A 22,246-nucleotide genomic window follows, 5' to 3' on the forward strand; every position below is an offset into this window, starting at 1 on the left:
AGTTTTGTGGGTGCTGAGGATCTGAAATTAGGTCTTCATGTTTACACAGCAAGTTCTTCATCTACTCAGTCATCTTCAAAAGTTTACTGATAGCCTGTGGTTTAAAACTCCCTACTGAGTCAGCCGATGGTGGTATGAACCTCCCAGCACTCAGGAGGCAGAGGCAGGTGGATCTCTGAGTTCGAGGCCAGCCTGGTCTCAGAGGAAGTTCCAGGACAGCCAGGGCTACACAGAGGAACTCTGTATGGAAAAAAAAAAAAAGGCAAACAAAACAAACAAACAAAAAATCTTCTCTGTACTGAAACTTAACCTAGGTTCCACATGTGGCGATTCCTTGCATTTTAAGCAGCGATGATAGATACCCTCTTAACAGCCACTGCAGTCAAGGCAGCTCTTCTCTCACACTCAGTGCTGCTTTGGATCCTTTTGCAGTCAGCCCCTCCCCCAGGCCCGGGCTTATACTTACCTGCTTTCTTAATGGGATTAGTTTTGCTTCATCCAGGTTTTGCTTAAAATGTTCTTGAACTTGGCTTCTTTCGCTGAACCAAATGTATCTATAAGTAGTTTGGTTTTGTTTATGCCTTGTAGAATTTCTTTATAGGATTGTGTCATGATTTGTCTGTCATTAACCTGTTGATTGACACCTACATGTTTTCCAGCTTTTGTCTATTTTGAATAAAGCTGCTGGGGCATTTGGGTGTGTCTAGATGCTGCTGCTCTTTCTTTAAGTGAGTACTTGGCAGCATTGCTATGTCTAACATAGTTGCTTAAGATAAAGGTCTTAAGCTTCTTTTTTTGACAGGGTTTTACTCTATAGACCAGGATGTCCTTGAACTCACCAACTGCCTCTGATACCAAGTGCTGAGACTAAAGTCTTGTTCCACATCAAGCATTTATACTTAAGTTTCTAGAAACAAACTGCCAGAATATTTTCTAAGGGAACACCTTTTAAAATTCAGGTACAGAGTACAAATCTTTTGGTTCTAACTGTTATCAGTACTCCATCAGGTCTTTGGTTTGGGGCCATTTGTGTAGTAGAGTCTCAGGTGTTTCCTTGATTTTTTTCTTTTTGCAAGTCCTTGTTTGAATCTTTTACACAACTTTTATTTATTTATTTTGTGTGTGTGTTTGAGATAGAGTCTTCCTTTGTAGCTGAAGCTGGCTTGGGACTCTGAAGCCTAGGCTGGCCTTAAACTTTTGGTCTTTCTTCTTCAGTCTCTTGAATGTTGTGATTACAAGTGAGTAACATCATTCTTGGTCTAGACCAGTTTTTTTTTGTTTTGTTTTTTTTTTTGTTTTTTTTTTTGTTTTTTTTCAAGACAGGGTTTCTCTGTGTAGCCTTGGCTGTCCTGGCACTCACTTTGTATACCAGGCTGACCTCGAACTCAGAGATCTGCCTGCCTCTGCCTCCCAAGTACTGGGATTAAAGGCGTGTGCCACCACGCCCGGCTAGACCAGTTTTAAATTGTGCTCTTTGTCTTAATATAGTTGCAAGAATATGTATGTACCTTGTTAGGAATGTATCCTGACTTGCTTTTCTTAGTTTTGACTTTTTACCATTTCTTAGTAGTTGCTGCCTCAAAGCAGAGGTTTCTGGGATTTTGAAGCCCAGTTTACATTTTTTTCCCTTAAGAGATTTCTGCCCTGCCCCAAGACTGGAAGGGTTTGCTTCCTTTCTTCCTCCTAGTGGTTTGGTGGTCTTTGCTCTTCTCCTGAGCTTTCTGATGCCCTGGTGTTTATATACTGTGTATGAAGCAGGGAAGGTATGCAGTGCCCTGCTTTTTTCACAGACAGAGAGCAGTTAGAGACTCCCCAGAGCAGAGATTTTTTTTTTCTCTGCACGTTACTGTAGCAGTGGCTCTGTTGGGACCTAGGTGAGCTGCACAGGCAAGTGTCTCTAGACACACTCCATTGACCTGTGTGACTAGTTCCATGGTGACTTGAGGTGACTGTAAGCTTATACACAGTACTCTGTAATAATGACTTACATTTAAACAATACATGTCTTTGAACTGAATTTTTTAAAATTAAAGAGTTGTTTTAGCTCTCGTAGGTTGCATGTTCTCATGAATTTTAGAATCAACTTGTTGGTTTCTATAAAAAGCACTTGTAGGGATCTAGATCAGTGGGGCTATGGCTATGCTGTTACCCTGTAAGGAACGCAGTTCATTACCATACTTTTGTTCACTAATTATCCCCAGGGAAATTTAATTTCAGTGTTTTAAGTTGTGCTGTAAGTGATGTTTCTTAGTTTCATTTCCAGGTGCTTGTTGATAATCAATAGAAAGCCAGTTAAATTAAAAAGTGCGTTTCTCTTCTCTTGTGGAATGTGGAGTAGACGTGGTAGAATAAGGTATATTGTTTGTCCCTGACCCTCAGGACCCACAGAACTGTCTGCAGCTTTTTTCTTCTAATGCATTTCTTTTTCTTGTTTTGATATTAGGATGATGCAGACTCAAAAAGAGATATGGGATGTTTTTCTTTTTCTGTTCTGTGTAGTAATTTGACTATGATTTGTTTTCATTTCATTCTGAAACCTTTGGGCTGGCTGGTGAAGCTATCTGGGCCTGGAGATTGTGTGTGTGTGTGTGTGTGTGTGTGTGTGTGTGTGTGTGTGTATGATGTATATGTAGTTGTGAAAACTTCTATATACATTAAGTTATTTAGATTTTTAAATCTAATTTTGTGTCAGTTTTGATAATTTGTGGCTTTTACAGGGTTCATTTTAAGTTGTTATTAGCATAAAGTTTATTGATGTTTATCCTTCGGGTAAATGTATCTGCAGTCTCTAGTGACCCTGTCTTTGTTTCCTGATACTGATCATGGCTTCTTTCTACCTTGTTTTTTTTTTTTTTTCCTAGTTTACCAACTTTATTATCTTCAGACATTGCACATCTGTGCTGTTTAATGTTTTTTTTTTCTTTTACCTTTATTTTTTTTACTATTCTTTTTTTGTTTTCATTTCATTTTTACTCAGTCCGTCTGTCTGTCTATCTGTGTGACTATCTATAGACAGGTTCTAACTCTTTAGACCAAGCTGGCCTTGAGTTCTTGGCATTTTTCCGGTCTTAGCCACAATGTTTACCTTTTACATGTTATTGGCACATAGCAACTGAGTGTATTTGTGCAGTGTGGTGCGATCTTCCAGCATCATGTAATGGTCATATTCATATGTATAGCATAGCCAGCATCTCAGGCATTCATTGTCAGAGCTGAGCAATAGCACAGTGACAGAGATGCTTGTCTAGTTCTGTTCTCAGCACTAAACTAAAAACAAGCAAAATAAAGTGTTCCAGCTAGTGGAAGCATCATACACACTCTCTTCACGTGTCGTTAAGGTAGAGAGCAAGTTCATTCAAACTTGCTTTGCTTCTTGTGTATGAGGTACGAGGTGTGGTGCTCACCCTCTGAGCAGAGCTTTGCTCTGTCTCGTGTACTTGAGTATACTGCATTTCTTTTAAAATAGTATCAATCTTGGTGATTTCTTGTTTTATCAGTGCATTATCTGAAAAGACTTTGTTTTTAATTTTTAGTATTTAGAGGGAAATCATTCCAGATACATTTTTCTGTTTTGGATTTTATTTTGTTTTTTTCAAGTCAGGGTTTCTCTGTCTAGCCTTGACTGTCCTGGAACTCACTGTGTAAACCAGGCTAACTTGGAACTCAAGAGATTTGCCTGCTTCTGCCTCCTGAATGCTGGGATTAAAGGTGTGTATCATCATACACAGCCTTTTTACTCCGCTGTCTTTCTGTTTAAGTGGATCCTCGAGCACACTGTAAGTTTGCCATTTTCATGTATTCATTTGATAACATCTGCCTTGTCATTAGAGTGTTAGACCAGTTAGATTGCTCTGATTGTCCATGTGGTTGAATTCTACCTTCTGGCTTGATGGCTGCTTATCTTGTCTCCTTTTTTTTTTTTTTTTTTAAACCAACCTCCCTCCCTCCTTACTTGTTGTAGTTCTCCATTATTTTACAGAGTTGCTGTAGGTTCTGCCCTGTGCTGTTGTGTTGCCAGGGGCTACTGAGACCAGAGTGATGTATTAACGATAGTAGATCTGCTTTTCTCCTGGGACTTTGACCTTGTCACATTCATTTGGTGGTAACCCTACCCAGTTCTGTTCTTTCTGTTTTCAGTAGTCATTTATTTGTGTGTTTATTTGTTAGTTTGTACTAGTTGCCACTGTAGCTGTGGAGGCTGGTGCTGACCAATGCTTTTTGGTCCTTGTGTCCTCTCTGATTGTGAAGGACTAGCAGTGCACAGTGGCTGTGCAGTGTCCACACTGCAAAAAGATAAGAGATACGAAGTTCTTGATGTTTTAAGGATATACAGTCTTTTTTTTTTTTTTTAAAAGGACATTTGTGTGTGTGTATGTGTGTGTGTGTGCTTGCACGCATGGTAGGGGTCTTATGTGTATTTGTAAGTGCAGGTACATACCCAGACTAGGAGAAGATGTCTGTCTGTTTTTCACTGAACCTGGAATTTCCCATTGTTTTTTGGCTAGACTGGCTGGCCAGCTAATATTTTTCAATTTACTTTTCATCTGTTTGGTTTGTTTGGTTGAGGTTGAATTTAAACTGATTTTCTTGCCTCTACCTCCCAAGTGTTACACCTGGGTTTATGTGGTGCTGTGAATTGAACCTAGGGCCTTGTGAATGTTATGCACTCTACCCACTGAATTGTACAACTTCTTCCCTTTTTTTAGAGACAAGATTTTGCTGTTTATTTTAAGTTGGCCTAAACTTACTATATGCTCAGATCGGGCCTCAAGCTTTCAGCAGACTCCCAAGTGCTGGGATAACTTATCTTGCCCAGCTTAGTTTTGCTCTTGTACACTTTTTAGCAGTATCTCAGACTTGTAGGGGCTCCTGAGTCCCATTTGCATAACTGGCTGTACATTTCTAGCTGCATTTCCCTACCACCTAGTAACTGTTGTAGTGAATTTTTATAGCCTGGTTATGAGTTCACTAAGCTTTGACTCTCCTGAAAAAGACTGTTAGATGTCTTCCCCAGGTGCTGCACCTTTGTAAGAGACAATGGTTGGCAGTCTCTCTTTTTGGATGAAGATGTTGCTTTCCAGTTTCAGGGTGCGCATAGGAGGCTAAAATGGCAGTTCCTGTCCTAGTTAATGTTTTAAAAGTTAGTACTGACTGTCATGGTCAGCTTCACACCCCCACTCAGAAGATGGGGTGGTGTCTTGGGTAACTGCCCTCTACCCTTCCTGTCTGTTTCTCAAACCCATTCTTTTTTTTTTTTTTTTGGTTTTCCGAGACAAGGTTTCTCTGTGTAGCCCTGGCTGTCCTGGAACTCACTTTGTAGACCAGGCTGGCCTCGAACTCAGAAATCCGCCTGCCTCTGCCTCCCGAGTGCTGGGATTAAAGGCGTGCGCCACCACGCCCAGCTCAAACCCATTCCTTATGTTGGTGGTGGCGTGCTCTCTCTCTCTCCTGTGCTTTCTGGCCACCTGGTTTCATAGCGGATACTTGGTTTGGTTTACCGTAGTAGAACTTGATTTGAAAAGAAATTGATATTTTACTTTAAAATATTTACTTTATGAGAAATTTGAAATTATTGTACATCTTAGGTACAGGGTTTCTCCATATAGTTTTGTGGCTGTCCTGGAATTCACTCTGTAGACCAGGCTGGCCTTTAACTCAGAGATCCACCTGCCTCTGACTCCTGAGTGCTAGTATTGAAGGTATGCACCACCACCCAGCTAGTTTTAAAATGGGCTTGTTTTCCTTTTTTAAAAAAGGATCCCATATATCTTAGACTGATTTTTGAACTGACTGTGTAGCTCAGAGGACCTTGCCTTGAACTTCTGATCTTCGTCTGTACCTCTGGAGTGCTGAAATTACAAGCGTGAGCCACTTCATCCAGTTTTCGATAGTGGCTTTACTTTCCTTCAAAAATCTTACCATTAGATTGGTGGGTGACGTGGCTTACCAAATAAGGGTCCTTGCTGATTCTGATCCCTACCCACCTGGTAAAAGGAGAGAACTAATTCCTGCAAGTTGTCCTCTTGACTTCCTCATATGTACTGTGGCAATGTGAGCACAAGCACACGTACTCACAGAGAGGGTGTGTGTGTGTGTGTGTGTGTGTGTCTGTCAGTCTGTCTGTCTGTGAGCTGCCATATTAGTGCTTGAAATCAAACTCGGGTTTTCTGCAAGAACAAGTGCTTTTTACCACTGAGCTGTCTCTAGCTCCTTTATCATGGTTTTAAAGAGCTTTTCTGCCCTCTTGGTGTTGTAGGTAAAGAGCTCACATACTGTATTTTCTTGGATGATGAGCCACTGCATGTTTTCACCTGACCACGATTGCTCTAACCACTCCTAAGTATTAATGTGTATTTTCACAAAATCTGCTGTTATTATATAAATACAGATTGAGAAATTATATTGTCAGTGTGCATGATGTATGTGTGTGTGCATGATAAATGTGTGTTCATGATGTATGTGTTGGTACATGATGTATGCTGTATGTGTGGGTGCACATGTGGCACAATAGCTGTGTTGCAGTTAGAGGACACTGTGGAGATTGTTCTCTCCTTCCATCTTTACGTGGGTTCTAGGGATTGAACTCCAGTGACTAGACTGGAGTGACAAGTACCTTCTTGGTCTGCTAAACTGTCTCGTTGACTCAATAGAAATACGAATTTGATATTATCTTAATTTCAAGAGCGATTACTTAAATCTATGATTTTAAAGGGATTTACAGCTTGGTTTTATAACCGAGCTTTTATTTTGTGTTGATTCACTAGTTTTGTGTAGTCAGTTGAGGTGTGATGTAAAATTAGGTAGATTGTTTTGGGGTGGCATCAAACAACCATGTAAAGTGTACATGGGGTCTAGCCTTGATTCTACAGTGGTGAGGAAAGTCCTGCACTGACTTTTAAAGGCACAGTGGTTTCCTTGCAAGGGCAGGCTGACCCTGAGACTCAGGGCATATCTTGGGTCACATAGAATTCAGGTGTTCTGCATCTTTGTAATTGGCCTGACGGTACGTCTGTCTTAAGAGTGATCAGCAGGTGCTGTGGGATCTCATGGTGGTGAAGTGGAGATATAGGGGATGACATGGGAGAGCAGTAGCCTTCTTAATGCATTTTCTTCTGCCTTAGGTAAATCTTAAAATGAGAGAGATAACAGAGAAAGAAGTTAAATTAAAACAGCAGCCACTGGAAAGTCCCGCTCATCAAAAGGTAAAGGGTAATTTTAATTTCTTTGAAACACACTAAGGTAAATGTTAGTAGTTTTAAAGAATTATCTTTGTTTCTCCTTGCTCATTCTATATTTTTATCACCCTGAGCAAGCCAGCCTCTTAGATTCTCCATGCTTCAGTTAGGAGTTTCCATGGGCAACCTGTCTTCTATGCCCAACCCCAAAAGGTCTGGTTTGTTGAACCAGGGGTATTCTGGGAGGACTTGGGGGGCGTTGGGGGGAGGCTCAGTAAGGAAGCAATGTAGCCTGAGCTGGGAGTGAGCTTTAGAAGGTCAGAAATTGAGCAGAAAACGCCCAGCTGCGCTCATGCAGATACTTGAGATGGCCTGTGAGATGCCATGGGACAGATGGGGGTCTAAACCCTGTGCCTGGAGCCAGTGGGAAGTGTGTACCTTGGGATGGGTGCAGATGGGTACGTTTGTTCCACATTCTACCTTTGGTCTTGTCCCTGGCCATTTTCTCTTTCCCAAGGCCATGTATCACAGTCAGTGGAATGTACCCAGGAATGCCTGACTATTGACACAGTTTCACCACTGAGAGCAACATGTGTTCTCCCCCTGTAGTTTTCTCTCTACACTGGTCAGCTCTAGTCAGCCAGGTCAGTAGAGGATCAGGCTGGAGCTGAGCACCTCCCTAATCTTTGGATGGGGACAGGCTCACATGGGCATAGACAAAGGGCAGACCTGTAGCCTGGTCCCCTGATTTTCTCAAGTTTGGAACTGTTCTTTGCTATTGTGAAACAGAGTTGTAAAGGGGACAGGTTACCTTCCAGTTAAATTGCCTGGTGTTGTGATTAGCTAAGGTCATGCACACTGGAACGCCTTTGCTATCAGAGGCTGTCTCTAACTCTCCTGTGTGAGCATGTGTGTCATGGCCACACCTGGACCTGCAGTGCTGACATTCCTTTCCACCTTCCTTCCCGCTTCCTGAGCAGTCTCCCTCCAAGTGGTATTGGAAGTTAGTACCCGTAAGTGACTCAGGCCACCATCCACCATCTGCAAAGCCATCTTGTTGCCATCATGCGCTTCCATAAAAATTGCTCGCACCCAAGATTGGTTTTTGTTTGTTTGTTTAAGTGTCCGCCTGGGGGCTGTGCGGCTTGTCTAGCATGAGCCCCGCTGGCCACGCTGATGGGTTTTGTTATGTGGCACATTGGGGTGCCATGTTCATTCCCCTAGGCTCTTAGTGATCTCTGAGTGACCAGTACAGCATAGCTGACAGGACACTGTCTTTTCTAGCAGATGCTAAGAGGACTGGGGGTTACCTAGTGGCTGGAATCATTTCATGGCCTTTTCTTTCTGCTGTTACTTTGCCTGGGGGGTGGTGTCTCTAACCACCTTCCCTAGAACCTGTATTCTAGGCTGTCAGATTGGAAAGGCATTCTCCCACTGAGGGTACAGGTAGACTGCAGAGAGGGCTGTCGCTGGTGTATTTTGATGTGGTCTTCTTGTTTCTACCCCTCAGGTCATATGGAGGTCAGCTCAGATTCTGTAGTCTGAGTTAGGTCAGCTCAAATGCAGGGTTTCTGAAATTACGTATGAATTTTCACACAAAGTTTAAAAAACAGGATTTGATTTAGTAATTTCAGCAGTATCTAACTGGTGGCCCAGAATGGAAGTAGACCAGTTTGTTGCTGCCCTTATAGGAAATGCCTTGTGCCAAGTGGTACCTTTTTATGTGAATTTCTTTTGGATCTCTTTGCAGATGGCTTTGTAAGTGCCCTTTGATTGCTTGGGTCCTTCATTATTTGGCCCAGATTTTTCTTTGGGGCCCCACTTGGGGCCCCACGGCTGTGGGCTGCAAAAGGCCAATGTAAACCTTGCTGTACTTGTTGCTGAGTGTGTTTGTGAGGAGGAAGAGGAGGAGGAGGAGGAAGAGGAAGGCGTGCTTAATGAATGTTTGAGTACTGAACTTGACCAAGGCAAGGGCTCACACACTCAGGTGTCCTGTAGAGAGGTTTGCTTTCAGATACAATTGATGAAAAAAAGAGAACTATAACCCAAAACAATCCGCCTTAACTTTCCATTGTTAGAGAGGCTACGGGTATCCTACAGTGGTAAATAGACCAACAAGAAAACGTGTGGTCAAGGTTGGTATGTTTTGGGCTTTACCTAAACATGTCCCAGCTAGAAGTTTGAAGATGTGGGTGAGCACAGCAGCCATGTGAGCCTTCTGGGCCCCTGTAATTCAGTGTCAGCCTAATTTTTACCCATGCCATCCATCTTTACTCAAGAAACCATTTGCTTTACTGCATGTCTGCTCACTCCCTGTCTGCTGTCTCTGAAAGCCTGGCCTGGAGCATGCTGTGATGCACTGCATGCTGGAACCTGTGGACTTTGCACGTGTGGTACAGTATGAGGCGGGTTCCCTATGATAGTGCTTGTTGTGGGCTCTGAGAAACAAGTTAAAATGTGTGTTGGAATATTCAGTCAACACAAAACAAGCCTTGTTGCTAAATGTGAAGGAGTCAGTTCCAAGTGTTTTTCTAATGAGCATCACTACTGCTCATGCGAATACTTATGGGAGTGTTAGCTGAAAGTCTAGATTCCAAGATGATTCTTTGAGTTGAACGACTTACCTGTAGAACTCAGAAACCAACAGTTCTTCTTCTAGGCAGGTGCTGGCTCCCTTGTTTTTAGTTTCTATTGTGTGTGCTCCTGGAGAAAAATGTGGACTGGTGGCTACCCTGCCCTGGGCACTGATTCAGGTGAGAGCAGCTCTCAAGGAGTCGTGTCTACACTGAGCAACCCCCTCTCTGCTAAGCTTTTACTGACAGTGGATAGAAAAGTATGGATGGACTGTAACGTATAGAATATTGACAGGTAGCTTCAATATTGGGGTGTGCACATAAAGGAGCCTTGGTCTGGCATTTGCTTGATGATCTTGTGAGTTTAGCACTGATGTTTCACTTGTAGTTCTTGGCGGCCGGTGTAGTGGTGTGAGAAATTTTTAAAATCTGGTTTCTGAAATTTCTCAAACTATCAATTAATGCTATTTTGTACTTTTCAATGACCAATGTTAATATTGATAATACTTAGAACAGTGCCTGTAGCTTGGGTCTTTCAAGCATCTGAATGCCCACTGTTTAACTTGTTTCTCATTAGTTTGTAATGCATTGGCTTATGGTAGTATAGATAATGTGTTTTGTCTCCTTCCCATGTGTGCCCACTGCCAGAGTCAGTTTAGAGTTAGACTGACCCTGGTGGTGTTAGCAGTGAATCTCTGCCATGCAGTGTAGCCATGGACCCCAGTCCTTGGATCTGACTTGTTTGTTCTGGATAGAGGATGTCATCAACATAGTCTGAATTTTTCCAGGCAATATCATTTGGTCTTCATGTGGCTCTAGACTTGATGTAAATCTTGCTCTAGCAGTATGCCTGTAAGATACACAGACTGAAGCGATCTCACACGCAGAGACCATTTTCCTTTTATCAACCGCAGGTCCGTTATCGGCGAGAACACCTCTCTGCTAGGCAGTCACCTTACTTCCCGTTGTTGGAGGACTTGATGAGAGACGGCAGTGATGGCGCTGCTCTCTTAGCAGTGGTTCACTATTATTGCCCAGAGCAGATGAAACTGGATGGTGAGTGCAGAACACTTTCCCTGAACAGACCTGAGAGGGAACAGTGTGCATTTAGCATGCAAGAGAAGTAGCATGGAGTCCCTGTGTCAGTTGGGATACTGCCATATACCTAGAAATTCCAAGAGACCAGATTCTTATTTGTAATCTGTATCTTAAGTGATAAGAAATAGCCCATTGAGTATTTGGATATTATGTCATTGTGTTTTGTGACTTTACCTTTGTTTGAGTATGAGTGGGGTTTAAATTCCTTCCTTATTGAAACATCTAGAACTTAAACCAGACAGGGTGGCACACACCTATAATCCTAGTATGTGGTAGGCTGAGTTAGGACCAAGACAAGCCTGGGATGCCTAAAGGAGACTCCTTGTCAGAAGCCAAAAACAAAACAATTCTGTAGAACTTTGTGAAGACATGAAAACGAATGCTAGATTCAGTCTGTCCTGTCGTGGCCTGATGGAGCACTATTCTGATGCCACAGTACCTCTTTCTAGGAGCTTGTGACTTACAGCAGGGAGGAGGGAAGTGGATGGCTATGAAGGGCACACACAGCACAGACCTGCCAGGGGATTATGAAGCTCCTGTTGTCAGTAGCTCTATTTCCTAAGTGCCTTTTTTCTGGAGTGGGCAGGTAGAAGGCCAGGGACCTGACCAGTTCTGATTGGAATTTTATCTCAGATTTTTAGCATTGGACAGCTTAGGCTGGTATTAATGCCTGTTCTAGGCATGAAAGTGTAGATAATACATTTTCTTTTTTACAGACATAGGTGGCTTGAAAGCCAGGGAGACCCCCAGGTTTCATGAGGATAAAACCTGCAGGTGAACAAATGGCTTCCTCACATTTGGCTGGCCTTGGTCCTGTGACTAGGACATGGGGAAGTGTATCAGAAAAGCCCTAGCTTATACCAGGTGGCTTCTCAAGTACCCATGTCTCTGAGGACTAAGAGGAAGTGAGTGGGAGGGAGGCCAGCTTCACAAAACAAAGACAACTCTGGGGAAATAATTCAGTGTGGATAATTGCTTAGCTTGATTGAGACCTTGGGCTCTATCTCCAGCATCACACAAAAAGAAATGATACACGTCTGGGGAGATAGCTCAGTAATAGAAGGCTTGCCAAGCAGACAAGCAAGCGGCACTAGGTTTCTGCCCGAGCACTGAAAAGTAAAACTGGTTTAGTGCTAGACACTCTGGCCAAGTAGGAACTCCAGAGCTCTGCTTGTGGGAACATTTCCAGAAACCACAATTTCCAAGGAAACATGCTTCCATAGAACCCTCAGGTTTCACAGCAGGTGGAAGAGTACGCAGAATGCTTCTGAAGGACCTTAGGGAAGAAATAGAAGCTGTGCGGAGGAGAGCTGGTGGGTGCTTCACCCCAGAGTCGTGGGGTTTCCCTTTCACTGTGCTCAGACTGACCTGGAGCTGTAGGTGCTCCACACTGCCCTTGAATGTGTGCCTGCCGCCTTAGCCTCTCAGAGTACTAAGCTCAGAGACATGGGCATCACTGCCCCCTGTGCTTTGGTAGCTCTCTGCCCCGAGTGCACTTTCTCAGTTTCCCTCAGCTCCACAGGTGGCCTGGTTTGTTTGCATGTTTGTTCCATAGTCTTGACTGTCCTGGAACTCAGTATGTAGATCAGGCTGGCCTCAGACTCGGAGATTCTCTTGCTTCTTCCTCTCAAGTGCTGGGATTAAAGGCATATGCCACCATGTCTGGTCTGTAGCCTGCTTTTACATCTGTCCTTTGAGCATCTTAAGGCAGACAGTAAATATTACAAACTTGACAGGCTACATAGTGTACCAGATATTGTAGTACACTGAATAAAAATAAATGGTCAGGGCTATCAAGATGGACCAGGGGGTGAAAGTGCTTATGCCAAGCTTGATAACCTGAGTTCAATTCTAGAACCTACAGGTAGGAGGACAGAGCTGATTCCTGTAAGTTGTTCCTTTGTCTCCATGTACACAAACCTTTGCAAAAAAAATGACCTTAGTGTTGTGGTACACACTTTTAGTATCAATGCACCCCCTACCCCCCAACACACACACACACACACACACACACGAGACAGAGATAGGTGAAACTCTGATTTCAAGTACATATTGGTTTACAAAGCCAAGGCCAGACCAGTCAGGGCCACATAGTTAAGACCATGTCAGGGTGGGGGTAGTCAATGGGGATGACAACAGCAACAACAAACTTGGTCAAAGCCACAAGAGAAACTACACCAGATCCCAAAGTATGTGTTCCCGACAATTTAGCACATTACAAATCCACAAAGGCACAGCTTCTTTCCACACTCTTCCTAATAAGAGAAGTCAGCTGGTAGGTAAGATCTGTAAGAGTGGGAGCTTTTTGTTTGCTTTCACTGATGTGTTACAACCATTTAAAGTAATATGTAGGACAGACCAATGTGGACTAGGTATTGAGCCAGTGAACAATAGCCAGAAGTGTGTAGGACACAGCCTGAAGCGTGCTGTAAGGGAGGTGAATGCCTTACATATGTGTGTCAGAAAGCAGGGAGCTTGGGCATTAATTAAATTCATTTCAGTGTCTTACAAAAAAGGACACAATCCCAGAGAAAAGTAAAGGGAGAAAAAAAATGAAGTTTTGTGACTGTGTCTGTAGAGCAAGCGACTGAATTGTAAGTTCCAGGCTCTAACAAGCTGGCTAGCCAAGAAGTAAAACAGAGGCAAAACAGTTCACCAGCTAGAATTCTGGAGCTGCCACAGGAAGACAGAAGAAGGATTTTGGCCAGCAGTTATGCCTAGGTGTGTCTTTGTAAGTCAGTCTCAAGAACTTTGAGAGCCTGGATTCTCCTTTGCTTCCAGTAATAGCCTCCATGTCCAAAGATAGGGATATAAACACACTTGGGGAGACTAAGCCTGTAAGTCATGGCCTCAGACTCCGAATGGAGTGGGTAGGAGGGAGGTGACCAGAACCAAGGCTTTTGTGTTAGTTTCTTCATCCTATACTAGTAAGCCTCAGTTCTTTGATATGCTCCACATGCAAAGCAGGGACAGAGTCTTCTCTCTAGAAACTGGTCTTAAGGATAAAAGCCACAGTGACTGAGGTTTGACATCAGCTGGCTTCTTGCCTTGGTCACCTGCAGCAAAACCTACTTCTTAATGCCTCCCTCTAACAGTGAATGGGTACCCAGGTCCCCCTGAGCATTTGAGGACATCCCCTGGCCATAACAAATACTCAGACAACAGATATAGTTCAGAATACACAGCACCAAGAGGCCGGGGACCTAGTTGCCAAGAACGGTGACTGGAAAGAGGCATCTTAGAAACCGTCTTACCGGTATGTCCACGTTAGACATGTTCTGTAGAGCTCTGAGGAAGGGGGCATTTTGGTATCTAAAGTGTAAGAGTATACTAAAGAGTTAGATGACTGAGTAGAAAAAAAAAAGAATCTTCCAGAAAATAGAACAGAAAGCGCAAAAGCATGAAAGTAAAGGAAAACTAGAAAAATGAAATCAATATAGGAGAATGAACACAGAAAATAGAGATGGTTTACCAAAGGAAAGTGTAGGCGCCTCTTGGGTGAGCACAGCCAGATTTCAGGAACCCACTGGAAGTGTCCAGTTGAAGGACTATGGTATATACTGAGAAGACTCCAAAGCACTTTGTGGGGAGACAAAGCAGGTCACACAGAGTAGAGGACTGTATGACAGCGACAGGTCTCTCAGCCAAGTCCTAGAAGCAGCACGGCTGGCTGCTTTCTAACAGCCTTGCCTCTGCACTCCAGCTTGCTGGAGAAGAGGCTACATAGAGCACTTCAGTATCTTTGTGCAGTTTAGAAGACATTGTATCTTTTTTTTTTTTAAAGATTTTATTTATTTATTATATGTAAGTACACTGTAGCTGTCTTCAGACACTCCAGAAGAGGGCGCCAGGTCTCGTTGCGGATGGTTGTGAGCCACCATGTGGTTGCTGGGATTTGAACTCTGGACCTTTGGAAGAGCAGTTGGGTGCTCTTACCCACTGAGCCATCTCACCAGCCCCCAAGACATTGTATCTTGTTGAAATAAAAATTAAAAAGTATATTTAGTAGTAAAGTAATAAAACATTTAAAAATTTTGCAGAGAAACCATGTAAAGTTAAAAGCTGGTTTTTTGGTTTTTTTTTTGTTTGTTTTTGTTCTTTTGATGGATTCATTAAACAGATACATGTTTGGATCGATCAGACAATAAAAGAGAGCAAAATAGAGAATGCAGAAAACAGGCAAGGTGTGGTGGTGACCCATGCCTTTGATCCCAGCTCTCAGGAGGTAGAAGCAGTCAGATCTACTACAGCGAGTAAGTCCAGGACAGCGAGGGCTCTGTTAACACAGAAAAACCCTGTCTAGGTGGGGAAAAAAGCAGAAAACAAAACGGCATAAATGGAGGACTAGTAGAAACCAAGTGAAAATATGGAGAGTATTTTGTGTTGTTTATTTATGTTCACTTGTTATATGACACAGATAGTTCTGTGTTGGAGAAAAAGGAATGAGAGAGCCGGAGACCCACAAGTACAAGGCAGATGGACTCAGGCATCAGGAAGTGCATCCTCCTGGGCTGACTTCCTGTGGGAACTTTGTGCTGGAGCATTTACCAAACTCTCAAAGAGGAGGACCCCTGGTGGAGCTAGCCCACTATGAGTACATGAGTCTCATGTGGACCACAGCTTGGGGAGAGCCAGGTAACCTAGTCAGTAAAACGGGGTGTGAGAAGAAAATGTGAATATATAAAAAGTTTAAAACTGCAAGAAAAAAAAGTCCTAAACATCCCTGTAGTTCTTGGAAGAGGCTTCACATTCTCAGATGTGGAGTCAGAATCACTAAAATCATTATTTCTTATAAATATATTGCCAGTCCAGTAAATCGCTTTTACCAAGATTGATAAGGCAATATAAGGGCAAAATTACAACATTTTACTTTGGTATAAATTTAATGTATAACAGATAGCTCCAAGAATTTGTTTTTTAAAGTCTAGTCTTCCCAGGGCGATCCTTTCTCACTTTTTTCTTTGGAGTAGCTCAGGGACCAAAGGCTTTCCTGGCAGCACTGCTATACGCAGTGTATGGTCAGGGGAGGTCCAGGGATGTCTTTTCACCGTTTGTAGTTGTTGGACCTTGCAGTCTCCCTAAAGCCATAGTGTCCACCTAGCCTTTGCCATTCATGGTCTTTAGGCTATGGAGTTGGTCTGTTGTCCCTTGCTTGGTGGTTAGTTGGCTTGCTGTTTCCTTATGATTTGTCTGCCTCAGGCTATACTGCACACCAGTATCTGTGTCCACTGTGCTCTTGGTCAAAATGCTGTGTGCTGGCCGCTTAAGACCACTTGAGAGAGGTGATTTTTACTTAATGATGAACTGACTCCTAGGGAGACCTTTGGACTTTGGATCTTTGGTTATCATCTGCTTCCTCATCTGATTTTCACCACTGAGTGTCCTTCCTCATTCCTGTTGTTGTTTCCTAGCTGGCATTGTGCAGGGGTAGCTTTGTCCTCTTCCTGCCAGCATGTTTGTTGATTGACAGACTGAACTCACATTATAATCTTATCACCTGGTAGCTTGTGTCTGGTTCTATTTATCTCAGAGACTTGTACTTGATGCTTAGTTCTCACAGATTTTAGCTGCATTTATTTATTTATTTATTTATTTATTTATTTTTAAGAATAGAACATGGGGCCCTTGTTCTACAAGTGTAACATTTTGTTTAGCTTTATACTGGCTGGAACTGTAGCATTGGCCCAGGGCAATCAATAGAGCAGGAATACACAAACCATGGAAAAAGAGATGGTCAGTCAGAGCTGTGCATTGAGGGGCCACATACCCTAGAGGGCACGGGAGGACTGGGCAGTCAGGAATGGTGGCAGACAGTGCTCCATGGTCAGATGACAGACGCTACCTCCTGTGACATGGGCACACCCTGCTCCTGGACTGATGACCTAGACTGGAAATAGCAATTGAGATCTTTGAAAAAGAATCCCCCCAAACCCTCCCCCTCTTATTTTGGTACTCGAGCATGCTAGAGAGATACGCCTGCCTCCCTCCTGTTTTCTTTTTGGTTTTTTGAGACAAGGATTTTCTGTGTAACAAGATCTAGCTGTTCTGGAACTCACTCCAGAGATCAGACTGGCCTTGAACTCAAAGATGTACCAGCTTCTACCTCCGGAGTGCTGGGATTAAATGTGTACACCACCCTCTTGGCTTCTCGTTTTTAAAGGTGGAACATTCAGAGGCAAAGCCTTGGTGCATCTGTCTCATGATCTTACATTTGCTGTTTACTGGCATCTGGACAAACCCCGGAGGCCCCTTTTCAGGGGTCCTTATTTACTGCCTGTACCACATTTTCCAATGGAGCATCTGCCCTCCTGAATTTTCTTACCTGAGAGGTTGGGAAGAGCCTCACCTCTCATAGAGGAGGCTTGTACTTGGTGAAGTTTTCTTTCTTTCTCTTTTTCTCTCTTTTTCTCTCTCTCTCTCTCTTTTTTTTTTTTTTTTTGGTGTTTTTTTTTGGGGGTGGGGTTGATCAGTGTAGTTTCTTGATTTGGAGGATTAGAGACATTGCTTGACAATTATAATTTTGTGCATATCCTAGCTCCTGCCATTTGCAAATATGAAATTAACTTTAGGCAGAGGTCTCTGCTTGTGGAAGAAAATGCAAACATTTCCATACATTTATTTTAATACGATTGTGTGTGCATGCATGTGGTATGTATGTGGGTGTTGCCACAGATGTGGATGTGAAAGGTTAGCTTTTTGGAAATGGTTTTCTCCTACTTTTTTTTTTTTTTTTTTTTTGAGACAGGGTTTTATACCTGACTGTCCTGGGACTTGCTTAGTAGACTAGGCTGGCCTGGGACTCCTCAGAGATCTGCCTGCCTTTTCCCCTTGGGATTAAAGGTGTGCACCACCGTCACCTGGCTGTTTCCTCCCACCTTTATGTGAGTCCTGGGGATTGAATTTAGGTTGTTGAGCTTGCAGGGCGAGAGCCTTTACCCGTTGAGCACTGAGGACCCAGAACACTGAGGTCTCTGAAAGGTGATTCCACAGTTCATTTTGCTCATCTTTGCCTGCTCTCGTGCCTTGCACACGTTAGGCAAGTGCTCTGCTACTAAATTCTAGTTCAGCCCCTCTGTTCACTTTAGGACTCCAGCCTTGAAGTCCTATGATCTCATATGATCTACGTTGTGAATACAGAGTCTGGAGACTTTACATATTTTCTTTTTCCTTTTAGTGTCACCTATGAAACTTACTGTCTTTTAAACTCTCTTCACCTTGCTTCCTTTATCACCAACCCTTTTACATAGAATTTCAGTTCAGAACTGTGTGTCTACACACACCCCTGTGAGCACACTACGCGTGCTATAACAGTTTCCTGTCTGTGTCTACCAGATATCTGTCTGAAGGAGGTGCCATCAATGGCTGACAGCCTCTATAACATCCGCCTTCTGAGGGAGTTTTCCAACGAGCATCTGAACAAGTGTTTCTATCTCACCCTGGAGGATATGCTGTATGCTCCCCTAGTGCTGAAGGTAAACCTGCCATCAGACTCGCACTTAGAGCCAGCTGACTGTGAGCAGGAACTTACTGTGCCTGGGTTGTTGTGTGTTTTGTTTTAGCCGAACGTTATGGTTTTCATCGCTGAGCTCTTCTGGTGGTTTGAGAACGTCAAACCAGATTTTGTTCAGCCCCGAGATATCCAAGAACTGAAGGATGGTGAGTAGCCACTGCGTGGGCATAGCCATTTTCTTGAGAGCTCAAAGGGTTGAGTCAGCCCATCTGTCTGTGAAGACCAAGGTGGTCTGTGTGTCAGTGCTTGGGCAGACCTGAAGTCCAGGCTTGCCTTTTTTGTCTGTCTGTGTTCTGGTCGGTATTGTTTTTAAATTTTGTATTTGTAAGTTGGCCTAGAGCCTCACCTGTTAAACTAATTTTGAGAAGTTTGGTTTCAAGTAAAAGTTGAACTGTGTTTCCATGGTTCTAAAGGCTATAGGCTCTCTGTTTCTTGCTGACATTATAACTATAAATAATAGACATTTATATAAAATTGCTATTTCTGTAGCTAAAACAGTGTTACAGCAGAAGAGCAGCCGGCCTCCTGTCCCTATCTCCAATGCAACCAAACGCAGCTTCCTGGGTAGCCCTGCTGCCATGAGCCCTGCTGACCTGCCACCATCCACCCAGCCTCTTGCCGAAGGCAGTCATCGGTACCACCTCCACTCGGAAGAACCTGAGTGTCTGTAAGTCTGTCAGTCATTCTGCTTTTGTGGCCAGTTTACCATCTTCTTTCCTTTTATTTGCCTGAGAAATAGAAACTCTTTTAAGTAAGTAATGTGGAGAGTACCCGAGTAGCTCCTGTTGCTCGCTGTCTGTCCTTCTGCCTGTTCCTGGGGCACTCAGTCTCCTCTTCAGAGGCCAGGAGTCTGTAAGCCTTAGTTGCAATTAAGAAGTTTCATTCTTAATTAATACATCAAATTGTAGAAGAGAAAAGAGATTTCTCCCTTGCTCTTCACAGTGACTTACAGTTTCACAGATGATGTAATAAGGAGGAAACTGAAGAACAGTCAGAATTGGCTGTGAAATGTCATCTGATAGCCGTTAGGAATGAAGGCTGCTCAGCTGTAAGTAGTGCTGCTTCATTGGCTTCAGTGAGCAGTGGATGATGACATAGTGAATGGAGCTGCTGGAGAGTGGGTTTTGAGAACTGATTTTTATCATTATCAGCTGGCTAGATCTGGTTGATTGGCTACAACCTTGTCAGTGGGCTGAGGGTGAGATGAAAGCTCTCCTGGGAGAGAGTTTGAGTCTCTGTGGGAGGAGGCCTGTGTGTGTTTTCCTGAGAGAATATTTTAAAACAGAAACATAGTTTTAGAATGTGGAGATTGAGTTGAGATTTAAGGTTAAAACGATACTCAGAAGTGATTTTTGAATAGCACATGCAGCTAGTTAGACACAAATTGGAAAGGACCTCAACTTTCTCATGTTGACACTAAAGATGCTAAAAAGGGGTCGGGCCAGGAGGAGAGCCCAAAAAACCCATCAGGTGGCCCTGGGAGTATTTAAGGATTGAGATCCACTGACAGGATCCGGTCCTTGGAGCAGCTGTGTGTGGCTCAGAGCCCATGGGTACAGACAGACGGTGGCTGAGGAGTGACAGCATCACAAGGACAGAGCCATACAGCCACATGTGCCTTAGGTGGGTACCTGGGCATTCTTGCTGGCAGTCCTTACATCCAGCCCTTGTGCTGGGTCTTTATGGTCAGATCCAGTACATGCCGTGTGTGTGTGTGTGTGTGTGTGTGTGTGTGTGTGTGTACGTGTGTACATACACGAGCATGCTCTCTCTCCCTCCCCCTCTCCCTCTCTCTAGCTCATGGAACTTGGTTGAGGCAGCATTGGCATCACATGTGCTCTAACTGGCTCAGTGACTTTTTCTACCTAACAGTGGCTGTGAAGATTTTCTCATTCATCAAATTCTTCCCCTGAATAGCTTGGCACTGTTGCATATTCTGACTCTATTCTATTTGAATTCTCTGGTCCTTGGTGCTGTGGGTGACTATAGGTTATAAACGACTTTCTTTTTCCTTGCCTTCTGCTGGGCTTCTGTATTCCCTTTTACCCCTCTGTTCAGTTTTGTCTCCCTCTCTTTCTAATGTCTCCTCTTCCCCTAAAGGACTGCCACCTGTCTTTATTCCTTTGGGGTTAACCTTAGTAGCTGCAGTCCAGGGTGTTGAATGTCCCTGTGATTCCTGCCCAGACTTTATTACTGTCCATTGGTCAAATTTTTCCCCAAAGTAAAATAGCTGCCCTCCAGTGTGAGTGTGCTCTTCCTGATGGGAAGCTAGTGCCAGTCCCCATGGTTGGGTCTCAGGCTAATGCAGCTGCACTGAACAGTGCCCACCTGGTCTGTGCCTTCGCCACACCCGCTGGTCTCATGTAAAGTAGGTGTCCTTATGGCCAGAGCCTTGAGTCCTCTTACTCAAGCTATAATCAAAGAAGTCAAAAGGTGTGAATAATTGTAGATTTTTTGTAGCTGTTTCCATATTGCTCTCTAAAATATGTGAGTATTCTCTCCCAGCTTTGTGGGAGTGCCCTGCTTATCCATTTTCAAGTTACTCTCAACATTTTCAATCAGTTTGATATAGTGGTACCATCTTTGTGGTCTTTTAAATTTTTTTATTTTTGTGTTTTTGAGACAGGGTATTACTATATAGCCTCAGATGGCCTAGAACTTGCTATGTAGACCAGGCTGGACTTGAACTCAGAGATCCATCTGCCTCTGCCTCCCAAGTGCTGGGATTAAAGGCGTGCACCACTACCGCCTGGTTTGTGAGTGTAACATTTTCATACATATATATCATGCATTGCTCTTACTCAGCTGGTCCCCTGTGTGGTGGTCACTTGGGACTTTGTGTCACACACTGCAACCAGAAGTTGTATGATTTGTGTTCGCAGCTTTGGGATTTGTGAGTGTTGGTGTGTTTGTACACATGTATGCGCCTGTGTGTGTGTGTGTGGGGGGGGTGTGGGTATGGGTGTGGGCGGGGAGACAGAGGTTGATGTTGGATGTCTTCCTTGATCATACTCCATCTTATATTTTGAGATAAGTAAGGTCTCTCATTGAACCCAGAGCTCACTGATTTGGCTAGTCAGCAGTCTTTGCCAGTACAGTGGCTGCAGATATGTATTGCTTTGCCTGGCTTTTTAATCTGGGTGCTGGCAACTCAGGCCCACCTTATATTTGCATAGCAAACACTTTACCAACTGAGCTATCTCCTCAGTTCCAATTTGGGGATTTTTATCTCAAATTCAAAACTTTATTGGTTTTCTTTTGGTTCAGTTTTATGGAAAGACTTTACCCAGAGAAACCTGCTGACTGCTCTCAGCTTGATATAAGTTTTTAATAGTCTCTTTCAGTTATATGCCTTTGTTTTATTACTTTTACATTGATTGACAGGTTGTGTGTGTGTGTATTTATGGTTACACATGTACCACAGTGCCTATGTGGAAGTTAGAAGACAACTTTCAGGAGTAAGCTCTCTCCTTCTGCCACATGGGACCTACACTGTCAGGTTTGGCAGCCAGTGTTCTTCTCTGCTGAGCCGTCTCACTATCCTTTGCCTTTGCTTTTGAACTTGAAGTTTGTTAAACTCATTATTTTTTTCTGAATTATTTTTATTTAGTGGGAAAGGAGCTTCCACATTTAGTCCGTCCCATCCTTTGTTGCCACTGAGACAGAAACAGCAAAAAGTGTCACAGACAGAGGAAATCCCTGGTGAGACCATGATTCTTTTCCTTTTTTTATTTTTATTTATTTATTTTTTACTTTTTCTTTTCATGGTTAGTAAAATAATATTCCTCAAAATTATATGACCTTATTCTAATGTACCCATTCTAGTTAAGAATAGCAGGATAAATTTTAATTTGTATTGATCTGTAGCTCAGAACTTGTGGTGTAAATGT

The 22,246-nt window shown here is 43.2% G+C and overlaps 1 protein-coding gene across 5 annotated transcripts in view; it reads left to right on the plus strand.

The window, feature by feature from the left end:
- Nucleotides 1-22,246, plus strand: part of Camsap1 (calmodulin regulated spectrin associated protein 1) — a 56,936-nt gene that overhangs the window by 19,518 nt on the left and 15,172 nt on the right. For 3 of the 5 annotated variants that reach the window (XM_085835098.1, XM_029473024.2, XM_029473025.2), the window contains exons 4-10: nucleotides 7,122-7,202; nucleotides 8,156-8,188; nucleotides 10,663-10,804; nucleotides 18,179-18,318; nucleotides 18,406-18,502; nucleotides 18,846-19,023; nucleotides 21,967-22,058. In XM_085835098.1, coding sequence (XP_085691224.1) covers nucleotides 7,122-7,202; nucleotides 8,156-8,188; nucleotides 10,663-10,804; nucleotides 18,179-18,318; nucleotides 18,406-18,502; nucleotides 18,846-19,023; nucleotides 21,967-22,058 — 763 coding nt within the window. The remainder of the gene's footprint in view (nucleotides 1-7,121; nucleotides 7,203-8,155; nucleotides 8,189-10,662; nucleotides 10,805-18,178; nucleotides 18,319-18,405; nucleotides 18,503-18,845; nucleotides 19,024-21,966; nucleotides 22,059-22,246) is intronic. The other 2 variants (XM_021183958.3, XM_021183950.2) reach the window with 1 other exon arrangement.

Source organism: Mus caroli, unplaced genomic scaffold (assembly GCF_978045245.1).
Source record: "Mus caroli unplaced genomic scaffold, Mus_caroli_1 scaffold_2, whole genome shotgun sequence".
Lineage (NCBI taxonomy): Eukaryota > Metazoa > Chordata > Mammalia > Rodentia > Muridae > Mus > Mus caroli.